This window comes from Rhincodon typus, chromosome 26 (genome assembly GCF_021869965.1).
Source record: "Rhincodon typus isolate 14 chromosome 26, sRhiTyp1.1, whole genome shotgun sequence".
NCBI classification, from domain to species: Eukaryota; Metazoa; Chordata; class Chondrichthyes; order Orectolobiformes; family Rhincodontidae; genus Rhincodon; species Rhincodon typus.
In genome coordinates, this window is record NC_063357.1 from 13,699,284 (window position 1) to 13,723,756 (window position 24,473).

Consider the following 24,473-nt stretch of genomic DNA (forward strand, 5'->3'; position numbering starts at 1 on the left):
CAACTATCCTCTGAAGAAATTTTCCCTCATCTGTCTTATTTACATGACCCCTTACTGAGATTTTGCCCTGTGGTCCTGGAATCTCCCGCAAGGGAAAATAACCTTTCATCATATAACCTGTCAAGCCCCCAAAGAATCTTACATGATAAAGTATGGTTGTCTCTCAGTTTTCTGAAGTTCAAATGAGTAAAAGAAAACTGGAGACTCACAGATAGGTATATCTATATTATGGTGAAATTTAACAATTAATTTGAGAGGGAGAAACCTGAGTCAGAAGCAACTGTGCAAGGCTTAAATAAGGGTAATGACAAAGGTATGTAGGGCGGGCTGGCTGGACTGGGAAAGGAGTTTAGCAGGTGTTTAGGAGTAAGAAAAGACCTGGTATATGGAATATAATGTGGGAAAATATAAGGTTATGAACTTTAGCAGGAGAAACAGCTGAATATTATTTAAATAGAGAAAGACTACAGAAAGCTACGATACAGAGGGATTTGGAAGTCCTCATGCATAAATCTCAAAATGCCAGAGTACAAGTTCAGCAGGTGATAGGAAAGGCAAATGGAATGTTGGTCTTTATGTCAAAAGAAATGGAGTGTATAAATGGGGGTGGTGGTGGAGGGGTTGGTGGGGAGAGAGGCGGTCTTCGTAAAATGATAAAAGGCACTGCTCAGACAACAGCTGGAATACTGTGAACAGTTCTGGGCCACTTATGTAAGAAAATATACAGTGGCATTGATGGCAGTCCAGAAATGTTTCACCTGGCTGATCCTAGGTATGGAGGAGGTGACTTATGAGGAGCAGTTGAGTAAGTTGGGCCTGTATTCATTGGAGTTTAGAAGAATGAGAGGTGACCTTTTGAAACATACAAGGTTCTTGGGACTTAACAGGGTAGATGCAGAAAGGTTGTTTCCTCTTGTGGGAAGTCTAAGACCAGTGGGCACAATCTCAGAATACGAGGTCGGCCTTTTAAAACGGAGATGAGGAGGAATTTCTTTTTTCAGAGGGTAGTGAATGTGAGTAATTGTTTATCACAAAGGGCTGTTGAGGATGGGTAATTAAGTGTATTCAAGGTTGAGATAAATCTTTTAATCAGTAAGGAAATCAAGGGATATGGGGAAAAGACAGTGAAGTTGAGTTGAGGATTATTAGTTCAGCCATGATCTATGGCATGCTCCCCTTTATTTGAAGGACAAATAACCGGGGCGGGGGGGGGATAATTTTAAGGCAAAGGGCAGGAGGTTTAGAGAGGATTTGAGGAAAATATTTTTTTACCCAGAAGATGGTGGAAATTTAGAATGCACTGACTGTGAAGGTGGTAGAGGTGGAGAACCTCAAAAACTTAAAAAGTACATTAAACGGTGCTTGAAATGTCATAACATTCAAGGATATGGGCCCAGTGCTGGAAAGTGGGGTCAGTGCAGACTCAATGGGCTGAAGGGCTTGCTTGTTCTTAAGTCCCACGGTCTAGCAGGAGATTGTTGGGGTAATGGAGCTGTGATACCCATCCTATCTTCCAGGGTTATCAAAATCCTAGTTTAATTGTCCATCTCATTTTCATACATGGGCTCTACTTTCAAGAACTACTGACATATTTACAATAACTGGCAAATGGAGCAAATTGTGAAAGATAAAGAGTAAAAGTTATAAATCCCAAAGCAAATGAACTGTATCCTGATTTAGCTGCGCTATTTCCACTGGTACCCTTGGTTTGGACAGATTTACACAATTAAGTACAACAAACACATTAGCTGAAATGGATCTTGTCTAAAAGAATATTTTGCTTTATTCTGTAATTTGGTACACTTTTGCTACTTGGAGGACATGCTAATTATTCTTTACCTTTTGCAATCATGCCTGCACGTGCATTATGCATATATTGAATTCTGGGGGAAAACGAAATACCTATGCAGAAAGTAGAATTAAACTGTAGTTTGCCTCAAATTTAATTATTATGGTGATAATATTATGTTATAGGCTTTTATTCACTATTTACAGTATATGTAGGAAATCATTTAAATGGTTCAACGAGGGATTTGCAGATATAGGATTGATAAGTAAAACATATTAATTTTATAAGCACACCAAACATTTTTATCTTTGATGGTAAGATTTCTGTGCCTTCAATTCCATATCATAACCCAATGTTTTTCTTAATTGACTCTACTGAAAATAATTTCTATCTCCAAATGCCTTCTAGTTACCCAAGACTTCATGCTGAAAGCCTTCAGTTTTGTTTGATAATTTTTAATGAATTCTAATTATACACTTGTATTTGCATGTAAATTTCTTATAATTTTCGCTCTGTGAGAAACAGGTCTTCTCCATGTTCTCAAGAGTACACGTAAGCATCTTGCTCCAAGGCTTCCAACTATAATTTACTGTAACAATTTACTATAACTGAATTACAACAACCTCTGGGTTAATTCTTTGGCTGCTTTTTACTACTACCGCCCCCCACCTCCCCCCCACACCCATCACCACCACCCCACTGATGAGATATAGGCTTCTTGGTTATGCCGCAATTTATTGCCTAACCATAACTGCCCTCAAGAAGGTGGTGGCAAGTTGCTTCTACTGCTGAGCTTCTTCTACTGCTCAGTGTTTGGCGGCTTCTGATCTGCTCTCTGTGCATTCCATGTTACAGCATAGTTGTGGATTAGCACCATTTGTGTACAATGATCAATTCCCACTTTGTGGATCCAATGAAATATACCATTTCTAATTTCACTGTTAGAAATATTAATGCAACATGGTAACAGTTTAAAATGACATTTCACGCTTAGCATGAGGATTCACTATATTACAAAATAGTGAAGTACTTACCCTCACTCCTGTTACAATAGTTTGGTTCAGTCCAAAGTATTCGAGTGATGTTACTGTGAGTGCAGAGGAACCAGTTTTAGGTCCAGATACCAAGATGCCATGTCCATCCTCCACTATCACAGACTTATTGTGAGGACATTTACGCACTTCATAGCTGACATAGGCTTTACCATCCCTGTTGATTTCAAATGACAACCTTAAAACTTTAGCACAGGTATAGAGGTTCACATTTGGTAAAATTATACCTGCTCCACATTATATTTATGTCTTATTGGAACAAACATGATGCTATTTCAAATGATTTGTTAAGAGGCAGAGGTAAAATTTTCCCCATAAGTTTCACAACTCTGCAATCAAGGTCAAATGGGCATCAGAAGCCCACAGTATTGGTGACGAGTTGCAAAAACACAGCATGGAGGATGACTGATTTAGAAAGGAGTTGGAATTATGATTTCTTGTCGGCGAATTGAGATGCAGAGAGTAAGTCACAGTTCTATGTGATACATTGAACCTCACGACGTCGAGTGGTGGGTTCCAATACATTTGCATGCTACTAACACTCATGGGCATGATTCTGTAATTACATTATGACCTTAGGATAAAGTGAATGGCGCAAGAGAATCTTGTGATACCTGGTTTACATTTTTTTAAAAAGGTATCATGCACCAGACAACGTTGTGTATTTGTCTAAAGTCAATGATTTTCTATATTGAACTCTGTGGCACAAAGAAGGAACACAAATGTCTGACAGCTTGAATGGAGCTTGAAATTAGCATTGGTAAATCAGCAGTTGGGTGGGGGAAGAATTGGTGTTGGTAAAAGGTTGGGGCTCAGGTGCAAAGAAAGAATACAAGGGAAGGATTTAGGTATTTTGAGGCATTACAGAGCGTAGGCTGGTCTGTCATGATATTCAGATATCAAGGAGGGAATCAATATGGAAAAGAATGACACAGAGGTGAAGGCTTAATTTGCACAACAGAAGGGGGAATAACAGGGGAAAAGACAAGAAATGGGACTGAGTTCTGAATAATTTTTCAAATAGACTTATGAGGAATCTGTGACTCTGGAGTGATGTAGAACTTCCAGATTTGACTAGCTAATCCATTTGCAGCAGCAGCATTGTTAATTGATGTTGTGTGTTTTAAAAAAATGTATTTGTGGGGGATAATTTGCCGGCTAGGCCACTATTTATTGCCTACCTCTAACTGTCCTTGAGGCGAGAGTGATGGTGCGCCTTCTTGAATCGCTGTAGTCCATTGAGTGTAGGTACACCCAAAGTGCTGTTAAGGAGTTCAGCATTTTGACCTAGCGCCAGTGGAAGAAAGACGATATAGTTTCACATCGGGATGTGCGTGGCTTGAAGGTGGATGTGCAGATGCTGCTGTTTTCATGTACCTGCTGCCTTGTCATTCTAGGCAGCAGAAGTCACAGGTTTGGAAAATGCTGTTGAAGGTACCTTGACAATTTGCTTAAGTGCATCTTGTGGATGGTTAACAGTGCTGCCATTCTGTTTTGTTAGTGGGAGGAGTGAACATTAATACAATGAATAGGATGTCAAATAAGTGGGCTGCTTTGTCCTAAAAGCATCGATTTTCTTGAGTGTTAATGGAGTAGCACTCATCCAAGCAAGTGGAGAATATTTCATTACACTCTGGATTTGCAACTTGTAGATGATAGGATAAAGAGTGAGGAGGTTATATGCTGCAGAATCCTAGCTTCTGACCTGAAGTTATAGTTGCAACTAGCATTTGATGCGTCAGCGTATGGAGTGGGAGCAGTTGTTTCTCACATATTACCTAATAGCGAAGAAAAGCCAATAGCTTTTGCATCAAGAAAAAGAAGCTCTAAGACTCACTTTTCCATCAGATGATTCCACCAATACCTGTAGGCCCTGGGATTTACCCTACCAACCGACCACAATATTTAGGCATCATACAGGGATTTGTCTCTAGCAGCAAGCCATATACATTGATGCTATCAACTCACACTAATACAATTAAGTATTTGCGATTAACTTACAATGGAAATGCTGATGGGCTTTTTAGGTTACCTTTGCCAAAATGAGTCAACTACAAACAGTCTTTATGTAGACATTTTCTACTTCAAACAAGTAGACAACATCATGGGAATGGTGAGAAAGGCCATACCAAAGAATCCACATTGACCTCGTTGGACCTTTTGGAGGCCGAACATTTTCAAAGTGGTTGATGCACGCACTAAATGGCTCGAAGCTGCCATCATGAAGATGCAATCTTCAGAGAAAACCATGCAAAGACTAGTGGAGATTTTTGTGAGATTTGGTTATTTGAAACAATGTTTTAGTCATAATAATCACTACAACACAAGAGTTTATATCACAAGAGTTTAAAGACTATCTGAAGTAAAATGGAATTCAACATATCTGATCAGCTCATCACGCAACCACAAATAAGCTGGCAGAAAGGTTTGTTCAGACAATGAAACATTCCCTACAGGTACTATTCAAAAAGACTAAGTCAATATTTGTAAACATACTGGCACATAACCCACTTGACAACTCAAAAGTTCTCCAGCATTGTTTATGGTAAAATGCCAGTTGTATTTGATGAATGGGATCAAAGGTTATGGGGAGAAAGCTGCATTAGGCTATTGACTTGGACAATCAGCCATGATTGTGAAGAATGGTGGAGCAGACTCGAAGGGCCAAATGGCCTCCTCCTGCTCCTATCTTCTATGTTTCTATGAAACCAGCCATCAGAATAGACATTATTGACAGGAAATAACAAATTTAGGTTTTCCAACAAGAGAAGAAATTCACATGCCATGTTTCCAAAAAGGTTAAGAAATGTTGGGGAGGAATTATACCACCGGTGAGAAGTGAGTACGAACCATCATTGTAGCACAGACTGGACTGGTCTCTGGCACTGTACAGACAAGAGAAGTAAGAGAAGATGTGCAAATCAACTCTTCACAACCAGAACAAATGTGCCAGAGACAACATTAAACGAAGATCCACAAATAACCGTGCCAAATAGAGACGTGAATACCCCTGAGTACAAAACGTGACTGGAAGAGTAATGGAGTACAGTATCTTAGTGGAGAATACCACAACATTGTGCAGATCGCTGAACATTCAGTCGTCTCAGAAAAAGAAGACAGACGATATTCTACTACACCTAAAACACCAGAGGTTAAAGCAAATGAGAAAAATAAACAGACACTTGAGGTGGGCCAACACCCACAAAAGGAATCAACAACCTTCAGGCATCTTACCTACTGACTTGTGTACGTGACTGCAAATATTGTCAATGTTTTCACTGCAGGAACTCCTGATGTAAAGGGGATGGGGTGTTGTGTGTTTGTTAAGTATGGTGGATTGTCAGTTTGATCATATGATATCACAATGACATGACCATGGAAAACAGCTTAGTCTAATCTTGCTGCCTGCAGAGTGAACGCTGCCGTAGTAAAACTCTTGCTGCTGTTTAACATTTCGGCCTTCCTAGACCTTCTGAGATCATAACATTAAGAAATTAGGAAGTTGAGATAGGAGTGATATTTCTCTGGGATTGCATACCTATAAAGGATGTCGTTGGTAAACAGGTTGAAATATTGTTTTGCTGATTATGTTAAGATCTTTCTAAAATTTCATTATATATAAATAAAGCTTTCTTCATCATTACGCATAATAAACCTGTGTTCTTGTGTTAAGGAACACTGGCAGCCTCATGTGAATACACCGGACTAATCAACAAGGGGGCCAGCTGAAAGAATTAAACTTATGACTTATCAAGCCAAGTTTCACTCTGGAGTCTGACTTGTCCACCATTACCATCTGTTCAGAGCATAACAACATGATCTTTGATTTTCCCAGTCTTCACACAGGATAGCTGTAGCAATACATGAGCAGCTTTGGTTAAAATGAGTTTAATCAATGCAGACCTGGAATCTAAGCTGTAATTTTTGCACTGCTTCACTCAGTATCACACTGGAAACAATTAATTCCTGAGACAATTGGAGGAGCTCAACATGCAAACAAACTTAACACACAAATATATCAAACAATTAGGAAGGCAAATAGCATGTAGCCTTTCTTATTAAAGAGGGCTGCAGTAAGAATAAAAGATGATTCAATTGAAAGAAACTTTTTAGAAACGCCGGCTAGAGAATTGAAGAATGAAGACATATTGTCAAGTTCATGGGTCAATTTAGGACTGAGATGAGGAGAAATTTCTTCACTAATAGAGTTATGAATCTTTGAAGTATTCTACAGCAGAAGACTGTGGATGCTTGTTGAAGACTGAGATTGATAGATTATCGAATACTAAACAAACTGAGAAAATAGGGTAGGAAGGTGTAGTTGATGTAAAAGTTTACCCATTATGAACTGAATGCTGCAGCAAGTTCAAGAGCCACTGCTAACCTTTAGTTCTGGTATTAAGTTGACTGTTACATTACAATTAATACTATACAACCACAAATTCTGGCTGCAGATGACCATACTTAAATATACTTTTTATCTTTCTGTGGCCAGTTTTCTTTCTATTTTCTAAACTAAAATAGGAATAATCTATTCTTCCTCTGTCTGTATCACTTTGTTGCCAACCACTGGAAAATGCAAAAAAATCACTCATGTTGCATTGCCTTACTGTGAAAGGATCACTAACCATTGTTTGATGCAGCTTTGAAACTTCTTCTTGTGGTCAGTTCAGCATGCAAATATACAAAAGGGTCACAACAAAATCTCGTACATGTGCTAGATTTTAATATACCATGACATTGTGTGATATATTGCAAATATGCCATCCTGAAAAGAATAAAACTTAAAAGAAACCACCTCCTTTGCTATGTTGAGCCTACTCCAGATTTGCAAACTTTTACACAATCCCAGAAATAACATTGATAACAGTGTGGATCTGGAGGAACACAGCAGGCCAGGCTGCATCAGAGGAGCAGGAAAGCTGACGTTTTGGGTCAGGACCTTTCTTCATTTTTCTGGCCTGCTGTGTTCCTCCAGCTCCACACTGTGTTATCGCTGACTCCAGCATCGGCAGTTCTTCCTATCTCCCAGAAATAACATTTTTAAATTGACGAGAAAGGTAAAGCGAAAATATAAAATTGTGCTGTGTCACTGGAAATGCATTTTAGAAAGAAAGCAAATAAGCAAGCTTTCTGAATTGTAGCCACATTTGTTACTCATACTTAAGTTGCCTTGAGAAGGCAGTTGTGGGACTTGAACTACTGTGGCTCTTGAAATGATTATGATCCCACAATGGTGCTAGTTTGGAAAATTTCAGACAACTGATCTGTGACAATGAAGATTCAGTGGACTTGTCTAAGTCAGGATGATGCCTGATTTGAAAAGGGAACATGGAGGTAGTGTTACTCTGACAATGCTCCACTTGTTCTTCTTGGTGGTGGATGGCATGGAAGGGCAGTGCTATCGAATTAACCTTATAAAGTTGCTACACTGCATTCCATAGATTACCTGTACTCTGTCAGTGTGTGCCTTATGCACTGCTTGTCAAAAGGTATTATTCAACAAACTGTACTATACAAGTAATTGCCCTGTTGTTCAGTTGCTGCAGTTGCACCTCACAGGTGAATGGTTAGCATCCCACATAGGTGTGACTTAACTCTCGTAGGTAGTGCACAGGCTTTAAAGGTTGTGGAATCTTCAGTACACAGTCTTTGTCTACTTACTACGATGTGGATATCATGAGTGCACTTTAACTTCGGGTCAGTTAGATACTCCCAGGAGTTGACGATGGGTGACATTGGAATTGGAGATGTATGGGCTTTCTCTTGTTCAAGATATGCATTAACTTCTGTGGTGTGTCACTAAACACTTGTCAGTATGTCAATGCTTCACATGAAAGGAGTTGAACACTGGAATTGTGCATGAGCAGCCACACACCTGAACCTACGATAGTCCAGTTGAAGATGGTTGAGTTGAGTTTGCTTCCCTCAAGATAAATTGTTAGTATCATGTTTTAGTTAATAGAATTATTTTGATCAAAATTGGGTAAGAAATATAAAAGCTCACCTAGAGGTTTGAAACTTAAGATGAGAATTTGGCGACATCAGCACTTCTTTTGCTGGTAGAGAGAGGGGCAAAAGTTGCAATATTCCAAACACCTTTAGTGAATTAAATAAACTACGTTACTGTAAAATACCCTCATTAATCCAATCATTCACTGCTGTTGCAAAAAGAAAACACAATTCAGATTTTAGTGTTGAGTTTTAAACAAACAAATGGCTTTTTTTTAGCTTTTGTAAGTATCCTTTCTAATAAAGTATTAAATAACATTAAATAACTAACTATAAATATTGAAACTATGTTCCATAATTAATAAATCTATTTTATCTTTACATTTAACATTTACTGAAGAAAATACATTGAATGTGTAGAGCTGGGATATCTAAAACTGTCCATCAAATAGATAACCAATTCTCTATCTTTTACATTAAAAGCTTATTTTTATCTGAATATACTTAAAAGTCGTCTTGATGAATTGACTTTTTGTATTGTTTTGGATAACAGTTCTATCAAATAAATAAATATATTAAACATAAAACAGCATATAAAATAAAAATCATGTTCCTAGGCCATTATCATTAGCAATACAGAACTAGTACAAAAGCAGCTGAGTTAATATGCTTTCTATGTTTTTCCTTTCTGCAATTCTAATCATCAAGTCAAGATCATAAACTGAACCAAACTGCAAGTATAACCACATCCAAATTCTCTTGTAGTTCAGCATGCAAAATTGATTATGTCAGCACTTGAGATTTGATCCTAAGTGGAGCCCAATTATTATTAAATTGCAGTCAATGAAAATACAAAACAAAATTACCATAATCTGAATCTCATCAGAAAATCTGTCATGTTTTCCTTCAAACTGTCCAGCAGATGGATTCTGCGCTGTTACTGTGACTTTTAAACCTGTTTTCCCTTCTGCTTTGCTATACAGCAGCATTGCAAAATTGTGTTCTGCAGAAAGCTGCAAGGAAATCTATAAAACAATCACAAGTATTTCATATTGTAAAAGGTGCTGTGCAGGCAACAAAACACTTCTGAACAGTAGTTTCTTTAGTGATAGGACAATAGTTTAATATTGTTCATCTCTGCTTGCATTTAAGAAACATACGTCCCATGAAGGCAACAGCAGGTGAAGAGAATTTTAATCTTGCCTATAAGGAGAACCAATAGTGCAGGGATGATACATCAAATAGATAACCAATTCTCTATCTTTTACCTTAAAAGTTTATTTTTATCAGAATATACTTAAAAGTAGTGTTGATGAATTGACTTTTTGTATTGTTTTGGATAACAGCTCTATCAAATAAATACATTAAACATAAGACAGTGTATAAAATAAAGATCATGTTCCTAGGCTATTATCATTAACAATACAGAATTAGTACGATTCTCTCAATTTATTATGTTTAATACTAAGAAGTTTAGGTTTAAGAAGTAAACAAAAAATACTTAGAATGATACCCAATATTAATGATCCTTTGCACTAATCATTATTTCAAATTTCCATGTCACCCAAATTTTCAACCAAATTTCATGAAAGGGCATAGATTTCCCCTATGGAAAGGAACTTTCATGGAAGAATCAACCAGGCTGCTCGTTTGCATGGCTGAGTATCTAGATCAATAATGAAAGGTCTTCATGCAGGTCACTAGTCTCCCCAGGCTAGCAAATAGAGCATGGCCCAATAAAGGTTCGAGTTGGAGGAAATTAAATACATTTATAAATGAGGAAAAGTTAAGAAATAATACTGTCACCAGGGAGAGAAAGTAAAGCTACCTGATCTCGGTGCTCAGTTCTACTATGACTGAACAAAACAAATGTTTTCTTTTTTTCGACAGCCATTAGTTTCCATACTAAGGGTAATTAAATATCAGATATTTTATGTCAGTAAAAACTAATTGGTACAAATAAAGACAACCTCAAATATTTCAAAAACAACTTTTGAGTAGCTGAGTTGTGACATCATGTTGTGGCCATACAGGAGTTTGGTGAGACCACTTTTAGAGTATTGTGTACAGTTCTGATCACCCATCTATAGAAAGGTTTTTGTTAAACTGGAGAGGGTGCAGAAAAGATTTACAAGGATTTTGCCAGGATCGGAGGGTTTCAGTTACAGGGAGAGGCTGAATAGGCTGGGGCTTCTTTCCCTGCAGCGGAGGCTGAGGTGTGACCTTATAGAGGCCCATAAAAACATGAGGGGCATGGATAGGGTGAACAGCCAAGGTCCTTTTCCTAGCGTGGAGGGCATAGGTTTAAGGCGAGAGGAGAAAGATTTAAAAAGGACCTGAAGGGCAACTTTTTACAGAGGGTGGTGCGTGTATGGAATGATCTGCCTGAGGAACTGGTAGAGGCAGGTACAATTACATTTAAAAGGCACCTGGATGGGTACCTAGACAAGAAATGTTTAGAGCGATATAGGCCAAATGCTGGTAAATGAGACTTGGTCATATTGGGATGCCTGGTCAGCATGGATGAGTTGGGCTGAAGGGTCTGTTTCTGTGCTGTATGACTCTACGACTCTATAAGTGGAGTTGTTACTTGAACACAAAAATATTTTATTAGTTATCAACACTAAACAATAATCTGCACTTTCCTCTTTATTTGAGCCATAACTTTTTTTTTTAACAAATGGGACACTAACAGTTACCTCTGAGTGCCTGCTGACAAGCTCAATCACCTCCCGCTTTGTTGTTGTCCAGTGAAAAGTCAGTCCTGGTACTGCACTCCCGAAGGTAAATGGAGTCTGGCAACTTGTGACTCCCACGACATATACAGGCAGCTAAAAAAGTTCAAATATTTAATGATGATGAATAAAAAAAAACGGCCTAGACTAGGTGTCATGGGGAGGGTTAGAGTTTTGGATGGACTGCTCATCTTGAATGGATTGCTTTTAAAAATGCCTGACCCACAATAATTTGACACACTAAGGACAGACTAAACAGGCTGAGTGTTCCAGTCAGTGTACTGGAACTGACACCCTCAAGAGCTGCTGGCCAATCTGATTTGACCACTGCAACTAAGCAGCATCACAACTCAGTGGTGGACACCACAGAGACTGCAAAGAAGTCCCAGGAAGAAGATCATTACGAAGAGACAGGAAAGTTCTCGGATTTTAGGGCAGGGAAGAATTTGAGAGTCTAACTAGGAAGGTTGGCGTAGCGGTCCAATTTTGCAGGCCAAATAGGAACAAAAGGAGGTAAAATCTTGAGGAAAGTGTCCTAGATGTGCACAGGGTGCTCCCAATTACCGAGCGCTCCCCTTCTTCATTCTTTACTCTTCAAAGGAGTTGTTTCTGCAATGACTTTGCACTCAGGTTCATCTACCACTGTCCAACATTATGATAGTGGAGATGCACTGAGGGCTTCATTGAAACTTGATCAGGCAGCTGTGGGCCTCAATAGGCCGAGGCGTGGGCAGGCTAGTGGGTGCCTTACTGCCCTCTCGAGCCCTTCATATTATGGGGAACAGGGTGGGTGGAAGGAGTTGGGCTGGAAAACCGACAAATTTTATATGCTCACTCTCCCAATAACAAGCTTGATTTTGTGATAAAAATGGTCACAATTTTAAAATTTAAGGGACTAGTACATCTAATTGCAAGACTTTAATCGAAGTGTAGTTTGGAACTTAACATTTTTAAATGATATTGTTGGGCAAAACTTAGAAAAGTCTCATGCTTATCCAATGTTTTTCCTAAATTATGCTCGTGGGATATTCTAGAGATCTGGTTGACGAAAATTACAAATTGACGGTGAGCATGCACTATAAATATAAAGCAAAAGCAATCTGTTGAACAGGTTGTCCTAATTGGAGTTAAAAATTAGTTCACTTTACTATCTGTCTTAGGTTACAGATTCATTTTAATGATTTCAAACCTAATAATTGTGACAGCAAAAGGGAACTTAATAATAAATTACAGAGGACAGTAACAACAGTCAAGTGTAATTAATATGTTGGATCCAAATGTTTTTGCTACTTTTAGTGGAATTATACATATGCTGACAGGGAAATTTTCACAGGAGTAAGCTGTGCAGACATGCTTCCATACAGTTTTAATTATAATGAAATGTTTGGGGGCACCATACATCTTCAAGTTTCTCAGTTGGTGAGGCTGATTACCAAAGAGACGTAACATGAACGTTTGCCATTGCAGTCACCTTTCCAGAAAGAATAAGATCATGGAACGTATTCCAGCATTGAACAAAGTTTTCTCTCATCACACCTCACCTGCTCATGTTTTCAGCCACCTTTAGCTATGCCTAATTGGTTTAGTATTCTACCTTCTGGATCGACAACTTCACTCTTCTTTCTCATTGTCTCAAGGTTGCACTTCAGGTCCATAGCTGCAAAGAATGAGTCAGCCCTACTGTAGAAGCCCTCAGCCTCTCCTGAGATCCATGGGGCTTACATTTTTGTTGTTACACTCTAGCCACAGTAATGGCTGCCAAGGTCTGTTTCAATGAACCTGCACCTCAGCTATGCAGCCACCATTTTCCAGCCTATGCTCCAGGTAATTAAGAGTTTGCCTCGATCAAAATCAGGGATTGTGAGTGCTTTGCCCAAGCCCCTTCCCCTGTTGGTACTGGGACCATGAACCGGTCCTACTGTCAGTCTCCTAGCCCAGAATAAAAAGCAGGCTGTTTTGGCTTATGGAAGATTAGGGAGTTTGGGATTTCAGTAACGCAAATCTTTAAAAGTGAGATATCCAATTCCATGTCATTCTAAAGGATCATCCCTCCATTCTGAGGCTGTGCCCTTGAGTCCTATTCTCTCCTACTAGTGGAAACATCTTCTCCACGTCCACTCTATCCAGGCCCCTCTGTATTCTGTAAGTTTCAATGAGATTCCCCATCCCCCAACTCTTCTAATCTCCATCAAGTACAGACCCAGAGTCCCCAACCACTCCTCATATGACAAGCCCTTCGTCCCCAGAATTATTCTTGTTAACCTCCTCTGGATTCCCTCCAACACCAGCACATCCTTCCTTAGATACAAGGTCCAAAACTGCTCACAACAATCCAAAATGCAGACCAGAGCCTTATATTGTTGAAGCTGTATATCTCTGATCCTGTTTTCTAGCTCTCTTGAAGTGAATAGTGACATTGCAAATGCCTTTCTAACTACCATAAACCTGCATGTTAACCTAAAGAGAATCCTGAACTAGGACTCCGAAGTTCCTTTCAGCTTGAGATTTCTGAAGCCTTTCCCCATTCAGGAAATAGTCTATGCCTCCATTCTTCTTACCAAAGTGCATGACTTCACATTTTTCCCACAATGTTTTCCATCATCACTTCTTTTCCCACTCTCCTAGCCTGTTCAAGTGCTTCTGCAGCCTCCTGTCCCTCCACCTAGCTTTGTGTCATCTGTTGTCATCAGGACAAATCCAACCATAAAAGCAGAATTTATAATGAGTTTTTAAAAAAGAAATCAAACAAATATCTGTAAAAGAAAAACTGTCATGACTACACATGGGGAATGAGCAAAAGTGGGACAAATTAATGATAAGATTATTAAAGCAGAAAGACTTATGATTCAAATTACACATATCTAATAAGTTGTTTGGCTAATATTTCTGATTTGAGCCATTGTTATAAAACAGTATACTACACAAAATACTTTTTAAATAATATTAGTATTGATTCATGTAGAAACATATAAAATGATTACATACTGTACCTGAGTTCCAGTCCTCAATCTAGTCACTGGAGCATGAATTTTTATCCCTCTTAGTTGAATGACATTTACAGTCACTTCATCCTTTTGTCAAAACATAAAATTCCAGTCATCCTTAACAGTAAATCTCAATTATGCAGTGCTTTGGAAGGTTAATTGATTTATTCAACTTTACAGTAAAAGAAATTCATGCTTTCTTAAAATAAACATACTTGCACAAGTCATCAAATTGGCACAGAATGACCACTGTTCATAGTTAGTCACCTTTACTGATGTAATCTGTTTATATCTTCCTGAAATATCTACAACATTTTTAATGGGACCAGTTTTATAGACCTACAAAGAAACTATGTAACATGAGCAGAATTTTTCAGGGTCCCTGCTGACAGTTTTTAGATAGGGTAGTCTATAAAATTTCCTGGTGACTTGCCTGCTTTTTTTTTAAATAACCTTTTTTTTTCCCTCATCAACCTGTTCAGAAATGTTACTACACACCTCTGGAGCAGGTGGGACTTGAACCCAGGACTCTCTAGTCCAGGGGCATGGATGCGACCTCTGCACCACAAGAGGGCACCCCTACCATCATTTTCAGACTTGTCTGTAATTTACAGCAGGTGAGAAAACCAAAATGTGGTCTGCCTGTCCTTGCCCTAAATGAGGCCCTTAATTAATCAATTAATGATCACTTGCTCTCCGGCCTCAATTTTGTGGCTGGTGGGAGGGACAGAAGAAGGACTGGTGGGATAACCTCAACTTACTCCAAGTCCCTGCCATGAAATCTCTACACCTGCATCCATCCCAACACTGAAAGTGACTTTGTGAGGCTGCCTGTAATCCCAAAAGTGGCCACTACTCCCAAAAGCAATGATGGGATGACAGTTGCTGGTCAATCGATTTGGCTGACAAGTCTCTGAAGTCAAACGTCTTCTGAAGTGCTGGAATATCTTGCCTCCAGATCAGAGTACCTGACATTAGGGAGTATTTTCTGCTGATTGTCTGGGCAACAGAATACAAAGTCACACCACTTTTTAAATACTGCCCAAGAAGTACAGGAAATGTTATCAGATCTTGACCGAAAAAATAAACCACACTGCTCTTGTGCTGACAGTTCTGTCCCGGGCCTGCTGCAATGTTCCAACATAGCACAATGCAAGCTCAGGAACACCACCTCATTTTCCGCTTAGGCACATTACAGGCTCTAGGACTCAATACTGAATTGCACAACTTTACACTTTATGTATTTGTCTAAGGTGATCTGTCTGCTGGGTTTGGGGAGGCGGCTCCATTTGCTTCAATCTGGAGCCACTAAACACTACACCCCTGTACTTGCTTCCAATCACCGTTCTCCATGACAACCAAAATAAAAAGACAAACCTCCTGACTGTTGGATTCCTTGAAGCTTGAGCCTCTAGCGATGATTTCTAAGACTCAGAAGCTGCTGGCATCTGATTGGATGGCAGTTTCTGGTGGGACAGGACTTCACTGTTGAGGTCATGATTCACTGAGCAACTCTCTAGTCAACTCTGAAGTGGCTGATTGAAGCATGATTCGGCAGGTTTACCCATTGGTGGGAGTGGGGAGGAAGTCACCCTTGAAGATATCCACACTCCCCTCCACACAGCATGCACAGAACACTAAAACTCAGCCACAGAAATGATTATGAAGGTTCAGTATGTCCTTAATTCTTATTCGGACAACCTGTCTCTACGAGACTTGTCCAAAAACTTGTTCAACGCAGACCCTCTTTCCCACCTCATGCATTGCTGAAAACTACCAGTGACATATACTACTACCTGAGGGAATAATAAAACAGCTTTCTATGGTTTTAGCAAGTAGGTTAAATAATAAAAGGGACAGCTTTTACAGACTAAATAATAAAAATTATTTATTCAACACATTGTACTTATTTTGGATGTAAAGTGAAAAACATGTATAGAGAAACACTGAAGAATGTTTCAAGAATCACAAGTTTCTCCAGCTATCAATTCCTGTTTTGGTATAGAGCACAAAATCACTGTCAACCTTCCAGTTACTGATGACAGTAAAATTAATCGCATTTCATTTGCTTTTGATTGGGAAGAATTACAAGAAGGTTCCGATAAATAAATAAACTGCTAATCTCCAACATTCATTTAGGAGTGAAATCGAGAGCCAAGTCTTTGGGTGAAATATAATTTATAGCAAACTCAATAGCCAAACTTTGTATTACCTTGGAGAAAACAACCACTTTTCCTGTGTCATCGTTGACAGCTTGGATAATAGCAGTTACTTTTGCTGTTCCTACCATTAGGGCAGTCAGCTGGCCCAATTCATTTACCTTAGCAATGGTGTCATTATTAATAAAGAAATAAATATTTGTCTGTGGTTGTGGGCCACCTTCAGACATCACCTGCAATCAATTACAATGCAAAGATGAGAAAATGCTAGTTTGACTCTGGCACAAGCTTTTAATCAACACTATCAAAATAAAACATAATTTTTAGAACGTCTCAGGAAAAAGTACTGTTTTCCAGGTGTCTTATCAACAGATTTGGTTTACCTTCCCCAATCTTTTTTTAAAATGTATTTTTGGGATGTGGCATCACTGTCTGGGCGAATATTTATTGCCATTCCTAGTTGCCCTTAAGAATGGTGAAGCGCCTTCTGTAAGACCTGCAGTCCATTTGGTGTAGGTAGATTCACAATGCTGTACAGAAGGGAGTTCCAAGATATTGACCCAGTGACACTGAAAGGAACAGCAATACATTTCCAAGTCAGGATGGTGAATGGTTTGGAGGGGAATTTGCTGGTGGTGGTGTTCCCATGTAGTTGGTACCCTCTAGATGGTAGTGGTCATAGGTTTGGAAGGTCCTGACTAAGGAACCTTGGTGAATTGCTGCAGTGCATCTTGTAGATGATAGACATTGTTACTACTACTAATATTGGTGGTGGAGGGACTAAACATTTACGGCTGTAGTACTGATCAAGCAGGCTGCTTTTACCTGAATGGTGTTGAGCTTCACGAGTATTGTTGTACTTGCACTCATCCAGCCAAGTGAGAAGTATTCTACCTCATCCTGACTTGTAGATGGTAGACAGGTTTTGGGGAGTCAGAAGGTAAGTTACTCGCAGCAGGGTTCCTAGCCTTTGATCTAGTCATGTAGCCATAGTATTTGTGACTGCTCCAGTTCAGCTTCTGGTCAATTGTATGCCCTAGGATATTAACGGGAGGGGATACAGCATAGTAATGCCATTCAGTGTCAAGGGATGATGGTTAGATACTCTCGTGTTGGTGATGGTCATTGCCTGGAAATTGTGTGGTGCAATGTTACTTGCCACTTGTTATCCCAAACCTGGATATTGTCCAATTCTTGCTGCATGTGGAAATGGACTCCTTCAGTAATGGAGGAGTCAGGAACGGTACTGAATATTGTGCCATCATCAGCAAACATCCACATTTCTGACTTTATGATGGAGGAAAGCTCATTGATAAAGCAGCTGAAGTTGACTGGATGTAGGACATAACCCTGAGGAACTCCTGCAGAGATGTCTAATTAGCTGCGAGTTTATAGCACTTTTGATGACACTTTTCATCACTTTACTGCTGATTGTGAGTAGGCTGATGGAGTGGTAATTGGCCAGTTTGTATTTTTCCTGCCTTTTTTGTGTACAGGACATACCTGGCAATTTTCCACATTGTCGGGTAGATGCCAATATTGGGACAGCTTGGCTAGTGGCATGGCAAGTTCTGGAGTAGACATCTGGAGTAATATTGCCAGAATATTGTCAGGGTCCAGAGCGTTTGCAGAATTCAATGTCTTCAGCCACTCCGTGATATAACACAGAGTGGAATGAATTGGCTTAAGACTTGCATCGGTGATGCTGGGTAAGTCTGGAGGTACCCGATGGATCATACACTCAGCACTTCTGGCTGAAGATTGTTGCAAACGGTTCTCATATATGCAATGAGCCCTGGGATGTGCATGGATGAACAACATTACAGTTTAAGCCAAATCCTGAAAAGTTTTTTTTTGCTTTTCATGTACTTATTTAGGTGTACTTAAAAAAATTCTCCTCACTTATATGTCCTGTACATATCAATATTAAATCAATGACCAAATAGAGATCAGCAAAAACTACTCTTCTAATTGCTCCAAGCAGATATAAAGCACAGTTCTAAGCCTGGAAGCATCAGTTTCCTTATTTAAGACAACAACCAGAACAGTCAGAATACTTGAAAACCACCACACAACATTGTGCAGTTTTTCCCATGGCATGTTATTAACCTGTTATACAACTTACACAGTAAAATCAATGTTCACTGTGAAGTCCTCAATTATAACATCACATTTATTACAAACAATCATTTATAGAAACATAGAATGCCTATCGTGTAGAAAGAGACCATTCAGCTCATCAAGTCAGCACCGACCCTCCAAAGATCATCCCACCTACACCCACGTCCTCACGCTAGCACAAGAACCCCACATTTATTACGGCTAACCCAATTAGCCTGCACATCCCTGGACACTACACGGCAATTTAGCATGGCCAATTACCTAACCTGCATGTCTTTGCACTGTGGGAGGTAACTGGAGCACGTGGAGGAATCTCCCGCGGACATGGTGAGAACATGCAAACTCCACACAGAGTTACCCGAGGCTGGAATCAAACCCCGGTCCCTGGCACTGTGAGGCAGCAGCACTAAGCACTGAGCCACCGTTCTGTCCACTCTTGATGCTTTACTCCTTATCATTTTTATGCCAATCTTATGCTAAAATTCTGAAAATGTTTGGCTCCAATGTCACAACAGGATGTTCATAAATCCTATATTCATGCAATAAAGTTAGTGTGTATGTATGAGTTTACTCATATTTACTAACCTGCATCATGCCGCCAATGATCAAAGTCACTTTCTGTGGGATTAGTCTAAAAGGTGGGAATGCCTGAAGCCAATACAAATTGTGGGTTAGGATCATGTGAGCAATTTAAATATTGAATAAAAATATTTTATGTCTATTATGTACAAGTACATTGTTAACTGCTGACATTGATTTAGAAACCAATGTGCCCCCCTAGTTCGAAGAACAAAGGGTCAATTGTCAAATAATTGACACAAAAGAAAAATACCACAAGTTTTCAAGCTTAAAAAGGAACAATATTAAAAATATTCAGCTGCTTAGACAACATTGGTGGATAGAAACGGAGTTAATGTTTCAGGTTGTCTCTCATCTGAAAGGTCATGTGAGGGAAATGGGGTTTGGATTCATACATACGGGAACTATACAGCCTCCTGCTCTCATTATTGAGTTCAACAATTTTAGAGCTTGAGCTTCTCTCATGTCCTTAATGCAACGCCCACACACCAGACCTTGTTATCACATGGTCTGCTATTAACACAAGCCATTTTTAGTCTCTAACAGTCCCCACTAATAGCTATTCATTCTCCTAGCCTGATTGTTCTTTTGTCTGTCCAGCTGTTCTTTCTCTTTGGGCTCTATCTCCACATATCATTTACTCATTAACTCCTCTCCCCACCTTATCTTCTGCATAAAAACCAACATTTTCCTAGCTACCATTAGTTCTGAGGAAGGTTCAGTGGACCTGAAATGTTAACTGCGCTTTCTCTCCACAGGTGCTGACAGACTTGCTGAGCAATGTTTTTGAGTTCATGGAACATCGGCACCAATACTGGGAAAGGAGGGACTATTCAATGGGACCAAATCCTGTTGAATCACAAGGATATCTGGGCAGAGGGGTTGGGAATCCCTTGTTAGTAAGAAATGAAATTAAATCGCTAGCAAGAAGCAATATTGGGTTGGAAGACGTAGAACCTGCGTGGGTAGAGTTGAAGAATTGCAAAGGAAAAAAGACCCCAATGACAGTTGTGTACAGGCCTCTAAGCAGTAGTCAGGGTGTCAGTAGTCAGTTAGTAGTCAGAAAATCAGGTTAGGAGCAGCTACCAAGAAAAAGAATTTGTGGAATGTCTACGAGATAGCTTTTTGGAACAACTTGTGGTAAAGCCCACTAGGGAACAGGTAATCCTGATTTGGTGATGTGTAAACAGGCAAACTTGATTAGGGAGCTTAAGGTAAAGAAACACCTAGGGGACCGTGACCATAATATGGCAGCACTGACTCTCGAGTTTGAGGGAGAAGCTTGAATCAGATGTAAGAATATTACAACTGAGTAAAGGTAACTACAAAGACATGAAGGAGGAGCTGGCCAGAGTTGATTGGAAGGACAGCCTAGCAGGGAAGATGGTGAGGCATCAATGGCAGGGCTAATTCAGGAGGCACAGCAGAAATTCACCCCAAGGAAGAAGAAACATACCAAGGGGAGGGTGAAACAACCATGGCTGACAACAGAAGTCGGGGACAGGATAAAAGCAAACGACAAAGCATACAATGTGGTGAAGATTAGTGAGAAGCCAGAGGAGTGGAATGCCTTTTTAAACTAGCATAGGATAACTGAAAAAGCAATAAAGGAGAGAGGAGATGAAATGTGAGGGTAAGCCAACTTGTAATATAATAGAAGGCTGCAAGAGTTTTTTTAAAGATATCTAACAGGTAAGAGGCAAGACTGGACATTGGACTGCAGGAAAATGAGGCTGGAGATATATAATGGGAAATGAAGAAATTGTAGAGGAACTAAATATTTGCACAAAACATTTTAGTTTTCCAATCATAATGTAATGCTACGTGACAACTGCAATTTTCTGCAAGTAACCAAAAAAATCCTCATTAGCTCAAAATTAGTTCATAGGCGATTGGGGGGTTAGACTTTGTCGCTACAAACTTAGCCTATTTTCCTCTCTGAGACATCTTTAACAAAACAAGACAGAAACATTTCTACCATGAGGGAACTCGCAGCTGTAAGAGGTCAAACATTACCAGTGTTGTAAACGATCCCATTGTGTAGTACCAGGGGAGGCAAGAGGTGGTGTTAGTGGTCCAGATAGGTCCCATAGGTTTACTTTTCCTTTGGATAATTGCTGTCTAATAAACATAGGATCTCTGTCAAGGGGAAGAGACCAGTGTGAAGAGGGGTCTTCCACTAAAGCTCCATTCCTTTAATATGCTGTTCAGCATGATTGCCACACCAGCCCATGACTTACTGCCAATACCCCTTTTAATTGAACTAGGCAGGGAAATTGTACCCAGCAGCAGGCCCTGATTCCCATGACGATGGAGCAGCAGTGTTTAGGGAGCAGCCAGCAGTTTTGCACCAGAAAGAAAATTTTAGTGGGTGTTAGGTTCCTAGTTCCATTTCCATGACCTCCACTCCCATTCCACCAACACGGGTAGTGTAATACAGGAAAATCCACAGTTCCTTCTTCAGAAATAATTACAAATATTACCCTAAACATAGATGCTACTACTTTACTGCTTGAAATTGTACAAAATATTCTCAGAGTGTTGAAATCCATTACTGTTTGCGTTGTGGTTAAACTAGGTAATATGGTGATACAAATGCTGGCTAACTCTTCTTCAAGACAATAAAAGGAACATACTTCAATCTGACGTGGGGAAGAGCTCAACTTTCGACCATACTTGTCTCTGGCTGTTGCTATAAGAGTGGTTTGACCCAAGGCCACAGCTCTCAGCAAGTAACTTGCAGCATATTTATCCAAGTCAGTAATTGGTCTGAAAATTAAAATGTTTATAAGAGTACTGTATTTTAACAATATTTCACCACCTCTCCATAAATTGTCACAACAGGTTGTTGAATATCAAACATTTTTCTTCAGCTACACATTTTGAGTTTCGTTCACTCCATAACTACTGTCTGTACCATTTTCACAATAGCAGCAACACACACAAGATACCCAAAGAAAATCAGTTAATTTGCTTGTTCTACAGAAAATCATATTTATCCTTTCCCATATCAATATGAACTCCACTTTTAAATCTACTGCAATTTGACAGAAATGGACAATTACTGAGCTTCATAAAATTCAAAACAAATTTTCAAGATTTATAAGGTGTATAAACCTTTGATATTGGACTCCACCAAAAACCTATATTGTACTCTACAAGTTGAGGAACAAATATCAGTCAAACATACTGGAATTGACAGCAGGGTGCACATAATTTCAAAATGCACAAATGAGGGTAAAGTCTCCCACTGACATGATGAATTCAGAAAATTACCTCAATATTGTCATCATTCTTGCCAGTTAACCTGCTTATTTTCCTCATCCTCAATTTTTACTTGTTTCTCTTCTCCCAGTTCCATTTCTCAACCTCACCCGTATCACTTGCTTTCCTCATTATTTATTCTAACTTTCACTTAAGTTTCCTGCTGCTTTCTACCCTCCTGCAAATTCCTTTAATTCTTTCCATGTTCACTTTATGATTTAGTTCCACACTTTCACTTTCATGCCTAAAATGAGGTAGCCCTGGTACCAATCCTTTCAACAGTTAGCAGTGGAAATGTAAGGGAGAAGTCAAGTTTGAGGTAGCAGATCAGGAGTCAGATATCAGGCAATCCAGGAGATGGATAAGAGGTACTGAAACAGTATAGGTTGCATACACTCAACTTTGAGATCCACAGCCAAAGTAGTGAAAACCTACGTCAAACCATATATCTGTTTGTGCTGTAATTGAATGTTTCCATGCAACAACAAAAGAAAGATCAATATAAGTCTTCGAAAAAATATGAATTTCATTTCTAATATTTTGAGTTGGTCTTTCTAAAATGTCTTTCTCAAACAATTACGCCTTTCAACTTTTATTAGATACTTACTCTAAGGTGACAATTGGGGAAGCTGCCTGTAAGCTTACATTCATGTAACGAAAGTATCTGTTCAAAAAGGGTTTCTTGAAGAAATCCAACACCCTGACATTAACTGGAACAGACTTTCCAATTTCAATCTGTAGGTTCAGAGAATGAAATAACTCATTTAGTTGCAACCACTGCCTCATTTTCTGACCATCATCCCATGAAGATCCTTTGCACCATGCATCGCTGAGAGAATTTTCTTGAACTCTTTTTTTATTCCACCTAAGTGCTATTGATCTAAATACAGACACTAGTAGTACTAGATTAGTCTTATATCAATAAAAAGTGATCCCAAGAAAGTTTACCAGGATAAATTTTACATAAATTGAATTTTTCTCATCTTACAAAAACAACAATACAACTTGTATTTGATCAGCAATTAATTTAAACTGCTCTGAAGTAATTGCTTAGTACTACATGACACTTGCATATCTACAATGTTCTTACCTTGTGAATAAAATTTAGTTCAAAATCTAATATATCTGATACATAGATCTCTGCTCTGGCTGGACCTTTGCACGTCAGGCACAAGTCATATGCTTTCATTGTCACAATTCCTGGTTGTAGTGGCCTTATCTGCAGCAACAAGTGTAAAATTAGCAACCCAAGCCAAAGAAAAGTCACTATAATTTTTGAAAACTTGATACTAACTTGTACATAGTTTTTGGCTTCCAGGTACGTGCTAGTCAGAATCTCAGTATCAGTGGTATTAACGAAAAAGTATCCTGAGCCCTCAGTTAAATAAACTATTTCCTAAAGGGAAAAAAACAGAAGTTACCAACATTGCTTTGCTTACAAATACACAAATTTAGTCTATAATTCTTTTAAAATATACAAGCTTACTTTACATTGTGTTTTATCATGCGCTCATGATATCCCAAAGTGCTTCTTTCAAGCATAGTCACAGTCATTGTCCAAGATCATGCAGGTTGGCCAATTGGCACAAAGCAAGGACATGTATTTAACAAACAGATCAGTAAGTTTATTTGTAGTGGTTCAGGAGGGTAAAATACTATACAAGCTCTTTTACATCCACAGAGATATGACCTTAAGTTAATGCCTCATCTGAAAAAAAGAGGAGTAGGTCTTTCTGTCCCTTGAGGTCTCTTCTTTGGCTTCGTTTTAAAGATCTCTTTGAGCGATATGGGTATTGCTGGTAAGGTCAATTCTCCATTCTTAATTACCCATGACCAAG

The 24,473-nt window shown here is 39.1% G+C and overlaps 1 protein-coding gene across 1 annotated transcript in view; it reads right to left on the reverse strand.

The window, feature by feature from the left end:
- The window catches only part of LOC109911435 (nuclear pore membrane glycoprotein 210-like), a 129,943-nt gene that overhangs the window by 30,572 nt on the left and 74,898 nt on the right, over positions 1-24,473 (reverse strand). Inside the window, exons 20-30 of the mRNA XM_048612679.1 lie at positions 23,930-24,031; positions 23,726-23,854; positions 23,243-23,370; positions 22,008-22,140; positions 19,378-19,440; positions 16,725-16,904; positions 14,519-14,599; positions 11,493-11,624; positions 9,660-9,818; positions 8,849-8,940; positions 2,824-2,998 (exon numbers count right to left, since the gene is read on the reverse strand). Coding sequence (XP_048468636.1) covers positions 2,824-2,998; positions 8,849-8,940; positions 9,660-9,818; positions 11,493-11,624; positions 14,519-14,599; positions 16,725-16,904; positions 19,378-19,440; positions 22,008-22,140; positions 23,243-23,370; positions 23,726-23,854; positions 23,930-24,031 — 1,374 coding nt within the window. The remainder of the gene's footprint in view (positions 1-2,823; positions 2,999-8,848; positions 8,941-9,659; positions 9,819-11,492; positions 11,625-14,518; positions 14,600-16,724; positions 16,905-19,377; positions 19,441-22,007; positions 22,141-23,242; positions 23,371-23,725; positions 23,855-23,929; positions 24,032-24,473) is intronic.